The 19786-nt window shown below is 43.9% G+C and overlaps 2 protein-coding genes across 2 annotated transcripts; one reads left to right on the top strand and one right to left on the bottom strand.

Moving 5' to 3' along the window:
* The first annotated feature begins 42 nt into the window (after window positions 1-42).
* uckl1a (uridine-cytidine kinase 1-like 1a) lies at window positions 43-7918 on the top strand. Its single transcript, XM_076166108.1, has 15 exons — window positions 43-206; window positions 2730-2917; window positions 3126-3232; window positions 4256-4426; window positions 4712-4783; window positions 4889-5078; window positions 5156-5217; window positions 5379-5395; window positions 5533-5631; window positions 5709-5802; window positions 6087-6149; window positions 6236-6358; window positions 6522-6629; window positions 6833-6989; window positions 7553-7918. Exons 1-15 carry the CDS (start codon window positions 118-120, stop codon window positions 7633-7635), a joined length of 1623 nt encoding a protein of 540 aa, XP_076022223.1. The 5' UTR covers window positions 43-117; the 3' UTR covers window positions 7636-7918.
* Window positions 7919-11326: 3408 nt separating this feature from the next.
* On the bottom strand, window positions 11327-16345 carry LOC143012903 (uncharacterized). Its single transcript, XM_076166241.1, is given in 7 exon segments — window positions 11327-11866; window positions 12036-12173; window positions 13770-14234; window positions 14237-14277; window positions 15156-15234; window positions 15399-15456; window positions 16212-16345. Coding segments are annotated over 7 exon segments (1455 nt in total).
* Window positions 16346-19786: the final 3441 nt, after the last annotated feature.

Here is a 19786-nt window from a genome sequence, read left to right as displayed (position 1 = left end):
GAGGGAAAGGAATAAACATATAAAAATGGTTTCTTCGGTTTCAAGCCTCCAGTTTGGAGCCACGTGACAAACTACATTACCCACAATCCCTTAGCAGGGTTAAGAAGCAATCCATTCATGGCTTTAACCAGCCGGTGCCGGCTCCGAGATCGCAAGATCCCTATGGAAACGGAGTGCGGGAAAAAAATGTCCTCCCGCTCGGACAGGTACATTACAATATGAGTTTTATTATTACGATTTCATCCTTTGCTCTTAGATGATGTGTATGGAAGTGAAATGTGCGATCGAGCCGCGTCCCTGTCCTGTGTGTGTTGGCACTGTGACTCCCCCTCCTCCCCCACACCGAGCAGATATCGGACGGTGTTTTGGCTCTAATGGCTGATAAAAACGAAGTGAAGCCCCTCCGTGACCCCGCTGTGAGCTGTGGTTCACAGTGGGTCCGCTCAGTGTGGGTGTTTGGGTTGTCAGCTGCTTTAAAACAGGAAGCTTTCAGCAGTGGAGGAGCTGCGTGCTGACAGACGTGCGTCACAGGCGATGAGAAAACACTCGCATACTGTATATGGCTTCGCTTTGTGTATCTCTACTACAATAATATTCCACATTTCTACATTGTGCATTTATTCTATCATGATAAATGCACAATGTCAACACATGTCAGATCACGTGGTGCATAATTATTTGTGTTGAAGATATGTTGAACCTTATAGAACGATCCTAACTGATGTAGATATTCAAGCCTAACAGCAGTGAGAAGCCATTGTTTTTCTACTCGCAGTCTTTACATTTGAGTCCCAAGTCAACAATTCTAAATCTTCTACATCTATCTACATCTATATTACTTTCCATATAAACTCCATACTCCAGAAATATGACTATTAAAAGTCATATTGAAATTGCACTGGTGATATCGGTGTGATTGGTGACATCATCTCAATTAAAGGTCCATTTGTTATTGAAATATCCAACATCGGGCAAGATTGTCTTGTAGGTTTCAGGGAGAAACCTTCAGCTCCCTCCTCCTCCTCCTCCCCCTCCTCCATCTTCTCACCTGTTTCCCCTTGTGGTAGATGGTTGTATTTGTTGGGCAATATTTGGTCTTTTCAATTAAAAAGGGTCAAGGTCAATTGGAACTGTTAAGACCAGAAAATGTGTTGTAATGACCCATAACACCTTAATGATCCAGACTAGTATGTGGACAGTCCATGGCCCAGATCTGCATGTTTTGGTGATCCTTCTATTTGTGCAGTGTTCCTCAGGCTGCTGTGTGTCTCTGTGTGTGCGTGAGCACTGAAATGAGAGGAAGGATCAGCAGGACGTCTGTTCTGTCCCCTTTACTCGCAAGTGTCTCTATTAATACCAGTCAGTGCTAAGAGTGATCCTCTTAGCCTCTGTCACGTCTGCGCAGAAAGGAGATGGACAGAGAGAAAGCGGAACACATGGAGAGTCTGAGTGATTCAGAAATATGTGTGTGTGTGTGAATAGACTGAAAACAGATTAGCCCACACTTATACAAGCTGTTGTTTTGAGAGCGTTGCCACAGTGGCAGGTGAGCTGGAGGGCAGGGGGCTTTCAAAAGCAGACATGACTCTGCTGGGCTGCACCGGAGCCAGAATCTCTGGCTGCTGGTCCCTCAGGTCTGACCGCAGGTAAGATATGAGCTCCGACTGACTGCAGCTATTGTGTTATTGTATTATTTAGATGCAGACTGTGTGCCAGTTTCCCTCACAAAGCCCAGATTTCAACGGAGGATGCTGTGTGAATAGTGGGATCTATTAATAGTCACATGTAGGTTGATGTGAGGTCAGAGGATCTGGGTTAGTTCGCTGGAATAATAGTTGTAGTCTATGTGGTTACATCTTGTGTTCAGTGTCCCGTTTGCCTGCGGTGAGTCATTAGTTGATATTGTTTTGGTGGAACATACAAAAGTTTAATATTTCTCTGATTTCTGTGTGTCCCTGGAGATTTTGAGGCTAATTCCAAACCCACTTTTATATGTTCCAGTCCAATTTCATCATAAACAAGGATGCTAGAGCCTGGATTTGATCAGTTATCTAAGTTGCAACGTGCCAGAAAATGTTTGGAGCATGAAGACAGTCTGCTTCCATTACACACTAACGCTAACTTTGTAGAAATGATCCACAGCAGCGAGCAGTGAAACTTTACTGGATCAACATGTTTGCTTCCTGCTCTACAGGCTTTGGCATACTTGACGTGATTGATTAAGCTTGTTTTGTTCCTGCAGTCCTGCTTAGTATGCTTAGTAACGTCTCTCTCTCTAAATACCTTCACAGACCTCTTTATGCACCTTTCATCAGAGGTGTTTGTATGTCTTCAGTGGAGGTCCAAGTTACTCAGAAAGTCTCTCCAAACACATTTTGAAGAAGTTGTTATGGACTAAAACTACAACAAAAGGCAACACTTTTTATTTGCTTGTACACCGTTTCAAGACAGTTTAAAGGCTAAAGAATAAAGACACGAACCATCACATAAAAACAGAATACTAGCATTCTTCCAAACATGATGAACACAAAACTAACAAATACTTGTGTTTTTCTATCAGACTGAATACTAAAAGTCTCATGTCTATAGCTCTGCATACAATATTTATATTTAGTACACAGTAACACATGTTTTCAGCATCCTGTCTGTGTGTCAATAGCATTTACAAGTTACGTCTTTAATCTCGTTGATCGTGTTGTAACCTGCCCATGCTGTTTGTTGTGTTGCAGTGGGAGCGGCGAGGACTCGTTGGACCGGCTCCTGCCCCCTGCTGTGGCCCCTCGCAGGAAGAGCGGCACCTCCCTGAGTCAGACGGGGCCCCCCCTGCTCCGCACAGGCACACGTACTGTATACACCGCCGGTCGACCTCCTTGGTATGACGAGCATGGAGCCCAGTCAAAGGAGGCCTTTGTCATCGGTATGACACACAAAGATGATGGATGATGATGTCTGCTGTCGATGCCAAATTGTACCTTTTAAGCTGCAGAACCTGTCCTTTTGTCCCGCGCTGTCTTATTATACCCATAAACACTTTGCTGATATTACACATGCATACTGCCAAGCTGAATCAGACACACTCTGAAAATGCACATAATGGCTCATTAAAATGCTGTGTGGATGTGCAGGGTTGTGTGGGGGCAGCGCCTCAGGGAAGACCACCGTGGCCAATAAGATCATTGAAGCTCTGGATGTGCCGTGGGTTGTGCTGTTGTCTGTGGATTCCTTCTACAAGGTGAGATCTGAATGCATTTTACAATTTTTTTGTCTCATTATTTGGTTATCCTCATTTGTGTTTTGAACGTTTTTAAGAAGAATTGTTCATCTTGGAAACTGAATGTTTAAGGATTTTTTTTCTTTTTCGTAATTTGTTTTTATTGAAGCAAACATTGTACATGACATTGCACATACAGTTGTCGGATATTTTGGGGATCATTTTTTATATAGAAAGAGGGGAAAGAGAGAGAAAAAAGGAAGGTTGTATTATCACTACTATTGTTGTACTGTTTGTTAAACTTTATACGTAGACCCTGAGGTAGAGTACAGGTAGATTGGGATTTCAATGATCTCATAGGGAAAATACAATTTATACAGGATGATGTCAAATAGCAATGAAGGCTAGTACAAATCGCATCATAGGCTGTGGTGAAGAGAAGGAGAGAAGAGAGAAACAGAAAAAAAACAAGAAAGAGGACATCCCACCCAGAAACCGTACCCAACCCCACTGTCACACAACCCAGCAGTCACACAACCCCGTCCTGGCCCGCCTGGGATGTAAAATAAAATAAAAAGGAACTGTTCGGTGTTCTGGTTTTCAGTCAATGGTCTGGCATAGCCTGTTAATCTGTGATGTAAGAGAGAAACGGTTGCCATCTCTGATAGAACTTATCAGTGTGGCCCCTCATAGTGTACTTGATTTTCTCGAGTTTAAGAAAATACATTGTATCCTTCAGCCATTGCGAATTAGAGGGAGGGGTGAGGGATTTCCAATGCAGGAGCAGGCGTCGTCTAGCAAGCAAAGAGGTGAACATGATCATTTCCTTTTGTAGGGTGTTAACTGAAGCTGAATGTTTCAGGAATATTATTTATGATCACCTGACCTCCCTTTTAACTGAAGGAGCCTCTTCGGCCTCAGCAGTCGCATTGAGGCACAACTGGATATTTTCGTTTTACTTTTTGAGGAAAACAGATACATTGCAGACAATCTATCAGTACTTCTATGAGGTGTATCCTGGGTTCTGTCTGCTCTGTTTTCTAGGTTTTATCTCCGGACCAGCAGGCCCTGGCAGCAAGCAACGACTACAACTTTGATCACCCGGTGGCTTTTGATTTTGAGCTGCTGGTTGCCACCTTGAGGAAGCTGAAGCAGGGCAAGAGTGTGAAGATCCCAGTGTACGACTTCACCACACACAGGAGGCAGAAGGACTGGGTGAGTCCGGCCGGGAATCACTGATAACTGAGGCTGATAATTCTCATGACTTGTTATCAGTCTCTCACTAAAAAGAGAATCTGCAGTAAACTTAGTAGATGCTTCTTATATTTTAATCTTCGGTTTGTCTTTGCATCACCTTAGTTTTTTCAGTACTGAATTCATGTCAGAGACTTTATTTGTTCTTCCCAAACTGACATCTTGCAGCTTTGATCTGCTGCCATCCACTGAAGCTGCAGGTTTCTGCTTTGAAGGCTGTCTCAGCTTCTTCTGCTCTTTACACAGAAAAATGTCTACGGTGCCAGTGTGATCATATTTGAAGGAATAATGTCTTTTGCAGACAAAGAACTTCTTCAAGTAAGGCGAAACATATTATTATATATTTATTTTTCACAAAACCTTGTATGATCACCTTGTACTGAAATTCCAAGCAGCCTCTGTGTTTGTTCCTTCTGTCTGCAGCTGCTGGATATGAAAATCTTTGTGGACACGGACTCGGACATACGGCTGGTCCGCAGACTACGCAGGGACATCACAGAACGCGGACGGGACATCGAGGGAGTCATCAAGCAATACAACAAGTTTGTGAAGCCGGCCTTCGACCAGTACATCGAGCCCAGCATGAGGCTGGCTGACATAGTGGTGCCCAGAGGTGAGACAGTAGTGTTTTACAACTACAGACACAGTAAAATGGCTTTGTCTTATCTCTGCTTGTTTTTCCCCTCTTAGGTGGCGGGAACATGGTGGCCATTGATCTCATCGTCCAGCATGTTCACAGCCAGCTGGAGGAGGTAAGCATCTAAAACGGTGATGGTACACTAGAGGGTGGCGCCACCATGAGGCAGAGAGCTGCGATAGATTCACAGACGTGCAGATAGGCCTGTAGATGCACGTAGATCAGCCTCTTCTCCCTTCTTTCAACTCCCTTCTCTTTCACCTTCTCTTCATGCAGCGTGAGCTCAGTGTCAGGTACGCTGAAACCTAGTTTGTCTCTACTTCTGCCTACACTCAGTCTTGGCTCATACGTGCTGATGAACTGAGTGACACAGTAGGTTTTAGCTTCTTAAGCTCACTCTGATCTCAATCTGAACATCTCTCCTGCTTAGGGCGCTCCTGGCCTCTGCCCAGCAGACGCAGCCTCTGCCTCAGACACTCAGCGTGTTGGAGAGCTCACCGCAGGTTAAAGGTCTGCACACCATCATCAGGTGAACATCTGAGATCATGCACGGCTTTCTGTCCTGCATGTAGTATCTTTCTAATATGGCGGCTTCCCCTCATGCAGGAATAAGGAAACCAGTCGAGATGAGTTCATTTTCTACTCCAAGAGATTAATGCGGCTTCTTATAGAACATGCACTAACCTTCCTACCATCTCAGGTGGGTAAATCTAAAGTGTATTTTATATTTTTGATATTTTTGATGCCTTCAAGTGCTTGTGAGAAACTCACAAAGAATCTGGCTGCAAAACAAATTTCTTATGAAAATGACTAAATACAAATGATCACATTCATGTCAGCTGTGTTTTTATTATGTTTTTACAATATGAATGTAGCAGTCTGAATTACCAGGTGAATGTAACTGTTCCACTTTAAACCGAACAGAATGTTCACAGTCATTGATTCTCTGCAACTGAGCTTCTGTTTCTTTGTATGCTGTTCCAGTCATGTGTAGTTCAGACTCCACAGGGTCAGGAGTACGAGGGCCGCACCTACAATGGGAGAGGGGTGAGTGAGGTTTCTGCTCTATACGCTCCTGACAGTCCAGTGCAGTGTGTCTGTCTTCACGCGTCTTACCTGCTGCCTTCCTGCAGATCACAGGCGTGTCTGTCTTGCGGGCGGGGGAGACCATGGAGCCGGCGCTGAGGGCGGTGTGCAAGGACGTCCGCATCGGCAAGATCCTGATCCAAACCAACCTGGACTCAGGGGAGCCGGAGGTAGACGTGCTCCCAAGACTCTACATGTGTTGTTAAAAATCACATAATATGAAAATGTTTTGATTTCCTCTTTATTTTATTCATTCACATGATGTGTCTCCCTGGTAACCACATTTCCTGCGTTTGTAACCATGGCAACCGGTCTCCTCCTCTCTGGCCTCAGCTGCATTACCTGCGTCTGCCCAAAGACATCAGTGAAGATCATGTCATCCTAATGGACAGCATAGTCTCCACAGGCGCTGCTGCCATGATGGCGGTGCGAGTGCTACTGGTGGGTGGAGATAAACATCATTATTCTTCACTGAGGCAATAATAGAACCCCTGTACTCTTGGTCAGTCACCCGGTTTTATTATCTTCATCTTCAGTGTTGACTGTCTCTGCAGAGTCTTTCTCCTCATGTATTAATTGTACTTTGTGACGCCGATGCAGACAGGCACTGATGGTTTCCGCTGTGGTGTTTTGTGCCTGAGCAGGATCACGAGGTGCAGGAGGATAAGATCATGCTGGTGTCACTGTTGATGGCGGAGCTCGGTGTGCACTCGGTGGCCTACGCCTTCCCCAAGGTTAAAATCATCACCACAGCTGTGGACAAGAGTCTGGATGATTTTTTACATGTAATTCCCGGTATCGGTAAGCCCAATCACACACACACACACACACACACACACACACACACACACACACACACACACACACACACACACACACACACACACACACACACACACTCTGTGTGTGTGTCTCTTTCGTCACATATTTGGACCAAAGTGGACTGTATTTTCATCGCTCAAGTTAGAAAAAGTGGATAATTTGAATGATAGCTGATGAAGGCATTCCACATGAACAGTCGATGATTTGCATTTACTGTATATGTAAGATTCAAGTTTGTGCTGAAAGTAAAACTGTAAATGTCAGAATGTCAGGTTGACATATTTCATTTCACATTATACATATTTAGATTTTGTGGTTGTTTTTCTTGTAATTCCCATGCAAATACTAACTTACCTCCGCACAATAGAGCACGCTATAAGTACTCCATATGTCAAACTGACAATGATTAATGCAGTCAATCACAAAACAAAACAAATATTAGTCATTTCTTTCAAATCTGTCAGATTCAGGCTTTGTGGCCTCTCGTTTCATTTTTTCAGTGACCCAGTTGTAGCTGTAAATACACTGCTGTGTCCTTTCAGGAGACTTTGGGGACCGCTACTTTGGGACGGACGTGTCTGACAGCTGGAGTGACGAGGAAGCTCAGGAGCAGCCGTCACAATGACGCAAGCAACCGTGAGCCTGCGTGAAACAAAACAACCCCACAAATACTTGAAATCTCAGTTTCTCAGATCTCACAGAAATGTTTTGATATGGTCACTTGTGTCTATTGTACATGCATTTTTTACTCTTATGCAATAGACAAGTCCCCAGTACGAGGAAGGCATGAGTTTTTTTTTAATTCCATTTAAAAATGAGAGATTCTCATTCTGCTCATTAAAGTTTTTTTACTCAGCGATGATTCAGGAGCCGGAACAATAATGCAATAATATATACATATTATTCAGCATATACAGTATATATATATGTATGAGAGATAAATGAAATTATACATAATGCTGCTGTGATAACATTTTTATATACATGTATGTAATATGCATAAACCACATGGCAAAGTCAGGGTATAAAACACAATCTGAAGCATTTCATTCTCCAAACCACAGATCAAGAGGTCACTTTCACTGCCCCTTACTGCTTATAGTGGAAAATGACACAGGCTCATAGTGAATGTGTGTTTGTGGGTGTGCGTGTGTATGGATTGATCAGTGATCACACATACAGTATGAGGTCATGGACTGAATATTTCCACCCTCAGCTGCTCTCAGGACTCTCAGGGTTCACTCACAGGCCGCCAGGATCCCCTTGTGATGCACTTCAAGGCCCACAGGGGTCACTATAGCTCACATTTAGCTTCTCTCTGTGTGATTTATAGACCATTAAAAAATCAGTTATACAGAAGAATGCAGAAGGACTCATCACATTGGAGACATTTGTGGACATTTCACATGGTGAGTGGTTGTTTCTGCAGTGCGTGATGCAACTGAATGATGTGACCTGTTAACCGCCATTTCCAGAAGATGTGATTTTAATGATGATGAAGTGTTTCAGGGTGTAGATGACAAAGAATATCGGTACCTTGTGGTCTCAGTATGCTCTGCCTGCTGTTTATTCACTTGAATGCCTCGTGATCTGTGTTATGAGACATCAGCTGGTAATAATAATCAGTCACCAACCAGTGTGTGTGTGACCTTACACATCATATTTATCTCTTCTTTTTAAATGAACAGTTTTCACTCATGCATCTCCATTCAAAAAATGTACTCCCTCATTCATTTGTCATACAGTGTGATTAACACATCGGATACACTGTGAGTGTTGATTCTTCTTCACACACACAAACACCGCACACCCACACAGGCTGACGGATATGTTTGGGTGTTTTGGTGTGATCTCTGTTTTTACGAGCTCACCCCTCACCGAGCCGGTGACACTGTGATCATGGATTTCACACTACGCACGCTCTATCCTCCAAGACAGCAGAAGACTTGCTTGCCCATGTGACTACTGCCTCAAGGTTAACCTGTTACCATGGAGACAAGTCCACCAATGAAAATTCAGCAGACGGTTACGATGTTGACTGCAAGCTTTTTGTTTTAAGGGGTGACCTATTTTTTCCCCCCTTTCCACAGCTACTCAGACGCAGACCCCCACTACTGTGGCACATGCACACATGCATAGATGTAAAAAAAACATGGGTAGGCTATTCACACACACACATGAAATGTGGGTGTGAGGTTATACACAAAAGAATCGAGGGACAAAGGTAGAATCATTTCAGATTCATTTTTAAATCACAGAATATAAATCGATACAATTAAAAGAGTGGTTTGTCTTTACATTGTGCCTACATGTTTATAAATTCAGGTTATAATAGTCAGATAAAGTCATTTGCTGGTTCAGTTGATTGAGTGGACTGAAGACATGAACCTACAGGGCAGCTTTGATCCTTTTGTAGTGTATTTATCAGTCTTGGTGTTTTTGTCGTATTTAGGGAAACCTGAGCATTAAAAAGCAAGAAACAGTTAAAATTCTGCTTAGTTTGAATTTTGGTAAGCTTTAATAAGCGAGACTATGAGATAAAACGTATTTTTTTAAAGTGCCACTTTATTACAAAAGTATAAACTTGACTGACATTTCATGAATAGTAATCTTGATATAAAACATTACAATCTTTTGCACTTAGCACTTAATTACACGCTTCGAGTACAAGACCCTGTAGTCTGAATAGCAAACACACAACATTAGCTGCCACATTTAACTTAGCTGGGCTTTCCAAGGACACACCGTAGCTTCATGGCTTCAAAAGAACAAACAGAATACACTGAAATTTACATTGCAGCTGTTTTGCAGTTTGTCTCACAAGATAAGTCATTCCAAAACACAATTAAACATAATAGAAAAAGATAGATTTATTGACACTGATGATATATTTATTATTCTTTCTCTTTTGTAATGTACATACACATTGCATCAACATACAATATAATCACATTGTTTGTTGGGGATATTTGGTCAAATGAAATCATCACTGTCCAGGATTAGATGTTAATTTGTGTGTTTATCCTTTAGATTGATGCTCTGCTTAGCGAATCATTTGCTTCACATGTTTGTCATTTCCGTAAAACATTTGCTATATTTCAACACTGATAACAGAGAGGAAAGAATGTTCATTGATGGAGTGATGGTGAGACATGACGTTTGCTAATACACATCAGTTCTACAAGCCTTACAAGCTCCACTAGGGTGAGACCCGAGCAGATCGGTGTGAGCACAGGGCAAGGACGATGCTGATGGACGGTCCACACATATGAGAGGACTGAGCGGAGAGCTGAGTGGACTGTCTCCACCTGAACGACTCCAGCAGTTCTCTTGTTTTTAAGCTGTACTGTGTGTGTGCGCGACACTACTCAGTGCAGCACATAGTCCCAGTGAGCCAAAGACAACCTTCATCTAACCGCCATTGTGCTCTACAGAGAAATAAAGCAACACGCTTAAAAAATAAACAACAAACAACAATAGAAAAAATAAACCATTCATATACTGTAGGTACCACATGACAGTGCTTGATTTTTTTTTTTTCATTTTTTAGCATGCAACTTGTAGCAGGCAAAGTGCAGGAACAGGATCAACAAAGTAAAACAGTTCATTTACAGACGGCAGTGGAGACAGTGTTCAGTCCATGTACCAAACAAAACATGAAAGAGGGAAATATCTGGTCGCTTTGAAATATGAAAATGGTCAAAATTAGTTGAAGCTTTTAGGAGGAATGCAAAATGTGTGCAATTTTGTTACTTATAATACTCTCATAGTTGTTACTCTTGGTCCCTGAGCTTTCAAGTATTTTGATTAGTAATTCATTCTTTCACATCAGTTATCCTGAATCACATCTTGACCAACTGCAGGGAAGGCCTGTCCACGACAGACTAAGTGCTACCGAAAGATTTCACACAATTCTGTGCCATTTTCCCATAAAGGGGTCCCGCTAGGACCAGATAAATCTGTTTTACCCGCTAGAATAGAGGAAGAATTTAGGCTTCACTTAAATTGTGCTTTGCACATATACAGTATATCAGGAAAATAGAAGTGCTACTGTTACCTACAGATTTCTCTGCAACGGTCTTGTGCTCATTTATTATTCACTACCTTTGGATTCCTTATATGGTTGATAGATTGGACTTTGTGTGCAGCCCAGGTCATAACAGATCAACATTATTGCCCTCAGGCGTATGATGTCATGACTTGAATGTAAACAGTATGTGTAGGTGAGCATGACAGGGGCTCAGCCATCACGCCTGGAAGTGTGAGCTCAGCTCCTTGTGTTGGAAGGGTAGTGGGGTCACAGTGCAGCCGCCGCCTTACAGCCCTGTTACATACATCTCCATGCCGTCGTTGAATGTGAAGATGGTGGTGGTGCTGGAGTTGGCCGAGCCCTGCTTCAGGTCCCCAATGCTCTCGTACAGGTTCTCCCCGGGAAGCAGCAAGGCTTTGGCAGGCAGATGCTGTAACTTGGGGGTTTGCTGTGTTGGCGGTGGTGGAGGGGGCTGCTGCTGCTGCAAGGGCTGCTGGGCTTTCTTCCTCCTGGGCCGGAGGGTGGCGCAGGTGTTTGGGGGCCTCTCTCGCTTCCAGCCACCTCCACCTTCCATGTTTTCATAGGAGGGGTCGCACTCCTCGGTCCCAATGGACTCGTAGCAATGCTCATCTAAAGGCCCACCAACTACTTTGCCCTCCTGAGGGGCCCAGGTCTGGGGTTTGACCACTACACTAAAACCCCCATCCCGATCTCGGTCCCGGTCACCGCGCCCTAAGGTCCGGAAGCCAAGATTGGCTGGGGGAGACCCGGGCACTGCTCTCTTCTTCTTTCCTGGTTTACACACTTTAGAGTACATCTCAGCCACCTGTGAATCCAACAAAACCAATTCTGAGTGGACAGAAATGACCCCACATACGCACCAAAACATATTATTGTAATTATTACTTAACATTAGGACATCATACACCTATAATGCACTGGTTTGTAATGTTGTATTATAGTTTTGTAGAACATCTTAGAGACTCCTCACTCACCGCAGCAGCAGACGGTGGTATGTTCTCCACCGTGTGAGCGCCCAGAGGGGCAAGGGCTTTGTTCTGGACCATGATGATGTCTTCATCCTCTGGAGGTTTCCAGATGTACTGCTCTCCATTGCCCATAAACATCACGTCCTGCCGACAGAACGACAAATTCTGTTCGGATTCACATGGAGATTTAACATTAACCGTTTTGTGGATGTGAAGGGTGTGATGGTTTTCATGAAGAAAAAACACTGTGAAGAGCTCAAAACAGACAATTAAACATTTTTATTTTGACAAGATCGTTTAGATGTCTGATTTTATATAATATTAAATGGCTTTTCCCAAGAAGGCGGGGCTTTGAGGAATCACTTCCGTCACGCGAAATGAGTCAATTTCAACGAGTTGCATCATCCTGGTGAAAATCAGGGCTGAGGAGCACCATGGGCAGACTGAATACACATGTAAGCCTGTGAACTGTGTCTGTTCTGTGCTCAGGTCATAGCACACACACTGTGACCTCGCTGACCTCACATGGGGCAGCAAATGGTCTCCCACTGTCACCTGGAGGGGAGCAGCGCGCCTCAAATCTACAGCAAACACATGCGCCGTCTGCCTGCGCTCCTGCTGCTGTGGCCATATGGAGGAGCTGACACCAATGAGAAGCACATAATCGTGCCAAGATCACCTTTCAACAAATAAACACGGCTTTAAAGAAATCTCTGCAGCAGTGCTTATAAATCACAACACCTCAGTGCACAATGAGGAAAAACAGCAGCATCGGCACAATTAGGCCTGATCTACTGCAGCATCAACAGGAAAATCTGACACAAATTCTCCTTCAGTTATCTCCAAATCCTGTTACTTGTACTGTGTCCTCAGACTCTCTATAGTAATATGTGAGAGTGAAGCTGATGGAGAACTGCAGAGTGCAACAAGCATCACATCAACCTGTGAAATGCTACAATAAAAACACATTCAAACTGACCTTCTCATCATTTACATCCAGGCTCCAGGTACAACAGAGAAGTAATCAAACCACCTACTTATGAATCATTTTACAAGCAAATCTGACAATGTACATAAACCTCACATCTCTTATTCGCTTGTTTGAAAATGTATGAAAATATATTATAGTTTCAAGATATTCAATTATTTCTAACGCATCTGTGCGGAAGTAAATTCCCTTTTAAAAATTCTATTTGCCTCAATTTATTGATTCAATAAAAGCAATAATAACAGCATGGTTCTCAAATGCAATAAAAGCCATAAGTACAAACATCAGATGAACTCAATGAAGGAAAATTTGTAATATTTCTCTCTGAAGTGTGATCAAGTAAAATTAGAATAAAATACAAGCACTTTACATCATACAGAACTGGAGTAAATTCGAATAAATCCTTCCACCAAAACGTCTTGTTATGTGTGAACCAATCTCCTGCTCCAGTCAGACTGTTACTCCCGTCTGGAAAGCCGACAACAATCCAACCTCAGCCTGCAGAGTGAGGTATTGATTTCCATCCAAGCATCACTTCCTCAGCTTCCTTCATCTCATAAAACTCAAAGTTGTTCTTCACTAAGCTGATGCTGTAAAGGCCCAACCGCAAAGGAATTGCAAAGCCATTACTTTTGGTCTGAGCGAGTCAAATATGAGGTCATCAACGTTAAAGAAATAGGACTGAGAGAGACGTTTACACTGCAAACAGCTGAAATCATCACCTCAGAACAATGATTATTTGCTTCACCAACCTTTGGGAATGCCGGGACATTGAAGGCCTCCGCGTTCCTGCGAGGCAGCTTTGTGCTGTGAGGGTGCGGTGGCGGAGGCGCTGGATGTGAGGGTGGGGCATGTCGAGGCGGCGGGGCTGGAGGATCCCCCATATCCGTGCCGCTGTCCCTCTTCTGCGGCGCCTTGTCGGCCTTCCTCAGCTTCCTGACGCAGGCGTACTCGGCCGCCTCCTGCGGGTGAGGCTGAGACATGACCTGGGCCTCAGACTCAGGCAGGCCTCCCTCCACGTCCCCGTCTGGGTCAGGGGGCGCGGGGGTGTTGGCGGGGACGGCCGGAGGCGCCGGAGTGTCCGTCTGACCAGCCCTGCCCACCATGGCGTAGAGGGTGTCGTCAGCACGTGACGTGGAGGAGCGTCGGCCTACCTCAGAGTAGGTGTGCTCCCCATCCTCGGAGGGGATTTGGGGAAGCTGCCTGCCTTGGGAACCAAAAGATCAGAGTTAGACAGGCAGCTAAGCAGCAAGGTCCATACTGGCTGAGATTACTGTCCACACAGCCAGCATGAGCCAGGATCCACCATAAAGCAGAATTCACGTATGTCATTCCTGTGATACTGGACAGTTTACATTTGTGAACATCAACATCTTTCTCTTAAAGGATAAATCTGGAGCTCAAAGTCAACTGGGAACTGATACAGACTCAGGGAGAGTTTGCATCCAATTTGTCGAAGCGGGACGAGAAAGAAGCGGGACAAGAATGAATCAGGAGCGCCAGGATTTGTCTTGGCTCTTCTATTTTGAGAGACATTTGTATGTTCACAGATCCAGATGAGCGGTCCAGTGGAACAGGAAGTAACAGTAAATGTATTTGTAAATTCAGTTTCAGGGTAAATTTGCCCTCCGGCATTTCATCAAACTGTATTTTCTCATATTATCACTGTGCAATATTAATTAGTCATTATTTAGAATCGAGCCTTTATGGACTCAATCTTGTATGTCTGTTTGTTTGTTTACATTATTTGAAGATAGTAATTTCAGTTTTGTGGACCTTCACCTTCTTCATAATTAATGAAACAAACTCAGCCAAATCAACATGCAACATTTCCAGTTGTTTGCGGATCATTTCAGGGTTTTTGTCGCTGATAAACTGAAGTGATTTTGCGTTTCTGCAAAAATCTAATACACCCTGGCTGTGGCCTTGAAGCATCCTAACTACAGTTTTCATACTTTGAAATATGATGACAGACGGCAACTAGTCTCTGGGTGGACGCTTATTAAATTCTCAAATAAAACGCTTGAAGAACGGAGCCAGAAATGCTTTGTCATCCAGCGACGACGAGGCGGCGCGGCTGCCATGTTGGTTTGCTCCACAGCTGCAGTGTCTGGAGTCGTGTGTGGAGATTTACTCACTTTTGCCATTGCAGTTCATCTTGTTCATCTCAGTGTCCGATTTACTGATGGACCGCAGCTTGGACTGCCTGAGTATACCCTGAGTACACACACACACACATACACACACAGGCCAGTTAAACACTAATTAAATTTGAAGAGGTGTTCTCTGAATAATATTGTTCCCTGCTGAATTCATTTGCTTCAGTTACCTCTGCTGCGATACAAACACAGCAGTGTGTGTGTGTGTGGCTGCGTGCTTACCATGTCCATGAGACGATGCTTTCCTCCCTCACCAGGGACATTGTGAGTTTTTCCCTTCCTGTAGTAAACACAACGTCGGTGTTACACAGACTTCATCAATAACTTGCTGTAGCGATGCATTTCTGTGCAACGTTTATCCCTGAGTCATCATATGTGTGTATGAGTCATAATGTGACTGTGTGTGTGTGTGTGTGTGTGTGTGTGTGTGTGTGGTCTGTGAAAAATAGCAATTCAGGAGGATTTAATGTTTATTGAGTTTTCTTTTTATATCCACTGAGAATAATCGTATTAAGCACCATGCACACTAGTTTTCTTATGACAGCTGACTCGATTTGTGTTTATAAGATGTTCAGGTGGTAGAAACACATCTGACATGTGGATTAAAAGGTTAACATCATGATATCTCCAAACTAAAACTAACATGCTTAATTCAACACTACCTGAAAGCTTTAACAATATTTTTGTCAATTGCAGACTCCCAAAAGAGTTATTTTCGTCAAATAAATGAACTAAATCCACCAACACAGTGTGATTATCTCAACCTCCTCCCAATAGCAATAATAGTTTTCAGAAAATAAGGGTCAGTATCTTCAAACTAGACACAATATGGCAGATGGAGACGCTAGATTATTCAAAACAACACTTTCTAGACGTTATTCCACCATTGACTGTCATGTGATCCATTTTACTAACAAACTATGTCTGGGATACAACAGACCACCATCATGTGTTTACAGGCTCTGCAGAAATAGCGCAGTTTCCACAAGCAGAAATGTATACATTGTGCGTGTGTGTGTGTGTGTGTGGTCTCACCTTTGGCAGCCCACACAGAGCACCACGATGAGGATTGTAACAACAAAGGCTGAGGCAGCAGCGATAACACCCAGCAGCAGGACCTTGCCGTAGGGAGGAGCCGTGAAGTTCAGCCCGTCCTGCATGGAGGCCATGTGGGAGCGCTGGCGCTCGCTTGCTCTCACACACTCACACACACACCCTTACACACATGCACGCAGGGAAGTGCCACAGTCTCACTGGGATCTGTAAATGAGAGGGCAGACAGTGGTGCTTAATTACTTAATGATCTAACCTTTACAGAAGGTTAGCGGAGAAACAGAGAGAAAGTTTCAGTTTTATTAATGAAACATTTTTGAAACATTCTATCTGGAAATGAAGTGAAATGTGACACCCTTCTACTTCACCATCTTAAAGATTTCTGAGCTTTGACACACTGTCATAGAAATGCAGAGTACACACAAGAATAACAATGAGCAAGTTAAAACAAATAAAGTTCCTATTTATTGCTTTACAATTTACATGTACCTCACATTCACCCATTCATACAGTGATGACAGGGGCAGGAGCTGCACACCTGTGTTCAGTGTCTTGCTAAACAAAAACTTTGAGTGAACCTTGCAAAAAACTTTGAGTGAACCTTGCAGAGCCCTAACAGAAATCGAAGAAAAACATTGTGGCCCATGCAGGGATCAAACCCGTGACCTTGGTGTTATTAGCACCACGCTCTACCATTAAAAAGTAATAAATGTAAAGGAAAGCGTGTATGATGAAACACCCTATTGGTCATTCCAATAAAGCAAACATTGAGACAGTGCAATGAGTCACTCATAGGCAGAGAAACACAGAACACCATCCTGACTCTGAACCCAAAGAGAACAAATGGAAACATCTTCCTGAGTTTTCTTGACTGCCACTTGCTGCAGGGAGACATGTTCACATTTGGCAGCGTAATGAAATAGCAAAGCTGTGGCGAAAAGGCCAAACAAACCCAAACCACATCACGCCACATCGCGCCACATCAGGACAGCTGTCTGCAGTCAGATTGAGTTTGGCTCCTTGTTATTGGCTGCTGCCTCCTGTCCGTCGGCGGTCTGGTTTCGTCTGGTGAAAGTCTGCTCTCATGATGCCCCACCCCCTTTCTAATGCCTGTCAACAATTTATTACACTTAGATTATCTTCCAAATATAAAGCTCTGTCTGTTTTTAAACATCTTTACATACGTACCCGCATCCTCCCTGCTCATAAATGGATTGAGACTCGGAACAATGAGCTTTAGAAATACAGCGGGGGGATTCCACATGGGAGTGATGCTTCCCCTCCAGACAGAACATAATCTTCCAGCCCAAATTACTTTACCAATTTGTCTGCGCTGTTGCAGACAACACGTCTGTTCACCGAGCGTAAGACAAAAGCTTCGGACACTTGAAGACTCTTGTTGTTTAAGAGAGTATCCACCACATTACTTCAGGGCATTTCTGAGGCACAAACATGGATGACATCATGTTTTAGTAAATAAATTACGCAGTTATCAAAAGTGAGATCTAGTTTTAGCATTTCTGTAATGTAATGTAATAGAAAGCCGCCATAATTCATGATTTAAGCAGTGTGGGCCTCCACGATTGGTTAGTTGGTTGTTGATTTGGTGAAGTCTAATGCTTCACAATAAAGGTCTCCCAGTGGTTCATCCATGGAAGGCTTTTACTCTGAAGCAGCTCCTGGAATTACTGAAAATGTACTAAACAAAATAGGTTAAGACAGCATTACATGGCGGCTTGATCAGTGCTACATGTAAGCTGTGAGACCATCATCAGAGTGGAGATTGTGAGGGACAGTCAAGATGCTCGTGTCAGGGAAGGCGGCAGGTCCGGACCCCAGACCACTAGAGGCTCTTAGAGGAGACCCTGATCCCTCAAAGCTCGTTAGGAAAGATTGTTGAATTGAAAAGAGAACTACGTGGTTCCGCTTCACACAAAAGGTGAACTCCTTGATGTCGGCGTCGGAGAAAGCGGTGAACAGAATCATTCTGTTTCTCCTTCAACAAGCTGTTGACGCTGCACTCAGGGAGCAGAGAGCAGGTTTGAGGACAGACAGCTCCTGTGCTGACTAAATAGCTTCCCTGATAATAGCCATTGAACAGTCCATTGAATGGAATACATCCCTCTACATCAATTTCATTGACTTTGTGAAAGCCTTTGATAGCCTCCACTGAAACACAGTATGAAGGCTCATAAAACACTATGGCATCTCAGGGAATTTTGCCCCAATCATCAAAAACTCTTATGATAAAATGACCTGTGAGGTTTTCCACACAGGGCGCTTATCAGGGGGCTTCACTGGGGTGGAACAGGGCTGTTTCATGGCACTGTACCAGGGGATCCAGTGGATATGTTGGCAACAAAAAGACAACGTTGAGTTTTCCGACGACATCTCCCTCCTGTGCAGTTCAGATCAACACACGCGAAGCAAAACAACAAAGCTTCTGACAGCCAATTCTGTCGAGCTAGTGAGACTTGGCAGAACGGCAAACAGAACGACCCAGAAATTACAGGGCTTCATTCACAAATGTCTCAGACGAATATTAAGCATCATCGAGCCGCATGGAGAGAAGAGGTAAGACATAGTAAGACGGAGACAAACTGCTCTCAAAGTTCCCAAAAAAGCTGCTAAATGGCCCTGAGAATGACTGCACAGAGCTAAATTTGTACAGTAAAAAACCTGCGCAGCACAACAAAGCTTCCTTTGCAACTTAAGATCTCAGGAGGACACAGATGAACTGCATTTTTCTGTTTCAAACAAACCCCACAGTCATGAATATTAATATGATACAATAATAACTCAGGACTGTCAACCTAACGACACAGATCTCTTCTTGTATCTAAGCGTGTCTGAAGAAAGGACACATGTTTGGCCGTCGTGTCCATCAACACAACTTTGTGCCAACGTCTCAGCAATGTGAGGAGACTAAGCCAGTGATTCTTCAACTAGTGCACTTTAAGCAGAAAACCACCTGGAATGTGACAATGGAGAGAGACCAATGAGCTCGTATGAGGCATTCGTTCCTTTGATTCAAGGTCGCCATAGTTCCTGTGTAATTACGTCTGTACTGATTTGAAAACAGCAGAGCAGAGAGGATGACCTGGAGAGTGTAATGAGAGAGAAGAAAGAGGAAGAGGTAGGGGTGTAGGTGTGGAGGGTAAGAAAGGAGAGAGAGAGAGAAAGAGAGAGAGAGAGAGAGGAGGGATGAAGACATGCGTGGGAGTCCCGTGGCAGGTGTTTGAAGAAGCTGAAAGCAGATGATGAGAAGAAGCTGTCACATTTCCCCCCTGACAAGGTATTCCCAGCCTTCCTTCCCTCTCTCCCTCCCTCCCTCCCTCGTCTCAGCCTAGCCACACCTCCCCACCCATTCTTTTCTCTTCCCCGACTCCCCGAGCCTCTGCCTGCGGTGCTCAGCCAGAGTGACGCCTCAGCACTGCAGTGTAATCTCTGGCCCTACAGCCGCCTCGTCTGAGCCAACCAATTGGACGTGGCGCTCGGAGCGGAGCCAGAATTGTCCCTCCACCAACAGCTCCTCTGCTAAATAAAGCCCCCCCCTT

Source organism: Genypterus blacodes, unplaced genomic scaffold, assembly GCF_046128005.1.
Source record: "Genypterus blacodes isolate CSIRO-AG114 ecotype Tasmania unplaced genomic scaffold, CSIRO-AGI_Gbla_v1 ptg000156l_1, whole genome shotgun sequence".
NCBI lineage: Eukaryota > Metazoa > Chordata > Actinopteri > Ophidiiformes > Ophidiidae > Genypterus > Genypterus blacodes.
This window is presented reverse-complemented; position numbering and strand designations above follow the sequence as displayed.